Source organism: Austrofundulus limnaeus, unplaced genomic scaffold (genome assembly GCF_001266775.1).
Source record: "Austrofundulus limnaeus strain Quisiro unplaced genomic scaffold, Austrofundulus_limnaeus-1.0 Scaffold666, whole genome shotgun sequence".
In the NCBI taxonomy this organism is placed as follows: domain Eukaryota; kingdom Metazoa; phylum Chordata; class Actinopteri; order Cyprinodontiformes; family Rivulidae; genus Austrofundulus; species Austrofundulus limnaeus.
Genome location: NW_013953068.1, coordinates 246,557 through 248,083, shown reverse-complemented (window position 1 = coordinate 248,083; position 1,527 = coordinate 246,557). Strand labels below are relative to the sequence as shown.

Here is a 1,527-nt window from a genome sequence, read left to right as displayed (position 1 = left end):
ACCAACATCTGGTGAAAATTTCATGTCATTAGCACCTCTAGTAATATATTTACTGAGAAAAATGGTGACGTGTTCAATACTTATTTTACCCGCTGTATATCTACAATCAAGTTCTTGACTATTCTTGAGTTAAAAAGCAGAACCTTCTATTACACCATTCACAAACCATAACTCCAAACACATCTGCATGAGAAGGAAAGACAATAAAATGAAGAGTAAAAGACAAATCATGAGCAATGATGAACGAGGAAATAAACAACACCACAAAATCTTAGTCTTTAGGTGCTTGTATTCCCAAAACAGACAAAAACAGTGCAAATAATGAATTCTGCTGGAAGGAGAGGCCAGCAGGAAACAGATTTGTGCATTTTTTAAACTTTTCTATGAACTGAGAATATATGCTGAATTAGAGTTTAGCATAAAAATGTTGCTGAAAGAGAAAATCAACCAATGATTGAAACATTTCAGTGTTTTAATGATCAGAAAACTGTACTGACAAAATGTTTTTCAACATCCACTTCAGAACTACAGGAGGTTACCTGCATCCCAGAGTCATTGGAGAAATGTATTCTTACTTTATTAAACAAATTTAATCTTATGAGGATGACGAACTGTAGCTTCAGCAGCAAATAAACAATCAGTTTATCTTATTGCCAGATCCATTTCACGAGTTTAGAGGAAACGTGTGTTGATGAGACTGGCAGAAGTGTTCAGATGTAGTCGTCATCCACAGGCTCTCCAGGGGTGTCACACTGATGAAGGAAGAGGACCACCACTCTCTGAAACACCCCTCGTTTGTTCTGTCTGCGCTCAGAGATCTCCTCACCAATCGTCTCCATGCAGATGTCAGCAGACAGCTGACCTTTACGCCGCGGGGCATAGATGGTGGCTAACACAGAGCACAGAGAGACAAACCATTATATTACAGGAAGACCATCGATTATCTTTACAGCAGCTTCAGTTCCAGTTCACTTCTGCCCATGTCCAGCAGTCACTGTGCAAGGTCCATCATAGAGACAAACAACTACTCATAGGGGTAATGTAGAGTTAGCATTTAGCCTGACGTTCATGTTTTTGGTCTGTGGGAGGAAGCTGGAGTACACGGAGAAAACACATGCATGCACAGAGAGAACACACAAACTAGGCAGAAAGGTCCCCAGCTGGTAGTGATGTCTTAGATTCTTGTCAGATTATTATTTTTTTAATTATAGCAAATATCTGTCTGTTGCACAACAAAATAACTTGAAAATACATTTTTTATTAGTTAGACTAAATCAGGGGTGGGCAATCCTGGTCCTGGAGGGCCGCAGCCCTGCATGTTTTATTTTTTTCTCTGCTCAAACACACCTGATTTGAATGAATGGGTGATTATCAGGCTTCTGCTGTACGGAGGACCGAAACTGACACAATTAAAAATAAAAGCGGAAACAAATAAATTGACTAATAAGTAAATACACTTAAAGTGCACCAATAAAAAAAAGAATTTTATTTAAAGTATGTATGTATATGTATGTGTATGTGTGTGTG

The 1,527-nt window shown here is 38.4% G+C and overlaps 1 protein-coding gene across 1 annotated transcript in view; it reads right to left on the bottom strand.

The window, feature by feature from the left end:
• Positions 1-439: 439 nt before the first annotated feature.
• The window catches only part of fbxo38 (F-box protein 38), a 79,185-nt gene continuing 78,097 nt past the window's right edge, over positions 440-1,527 (bottom strand). Inside the window, exon 21 of the mRNA XM_014027631.1 lies at positions 440-889. Coding sequence (XP_013883085.1) covers positions 711-889 — 179 coding nt within the window. The 3' untranslated portion in view covers positions 440-710. The remainder of the gene's footprint in view (positions 890-1,527) is intronic.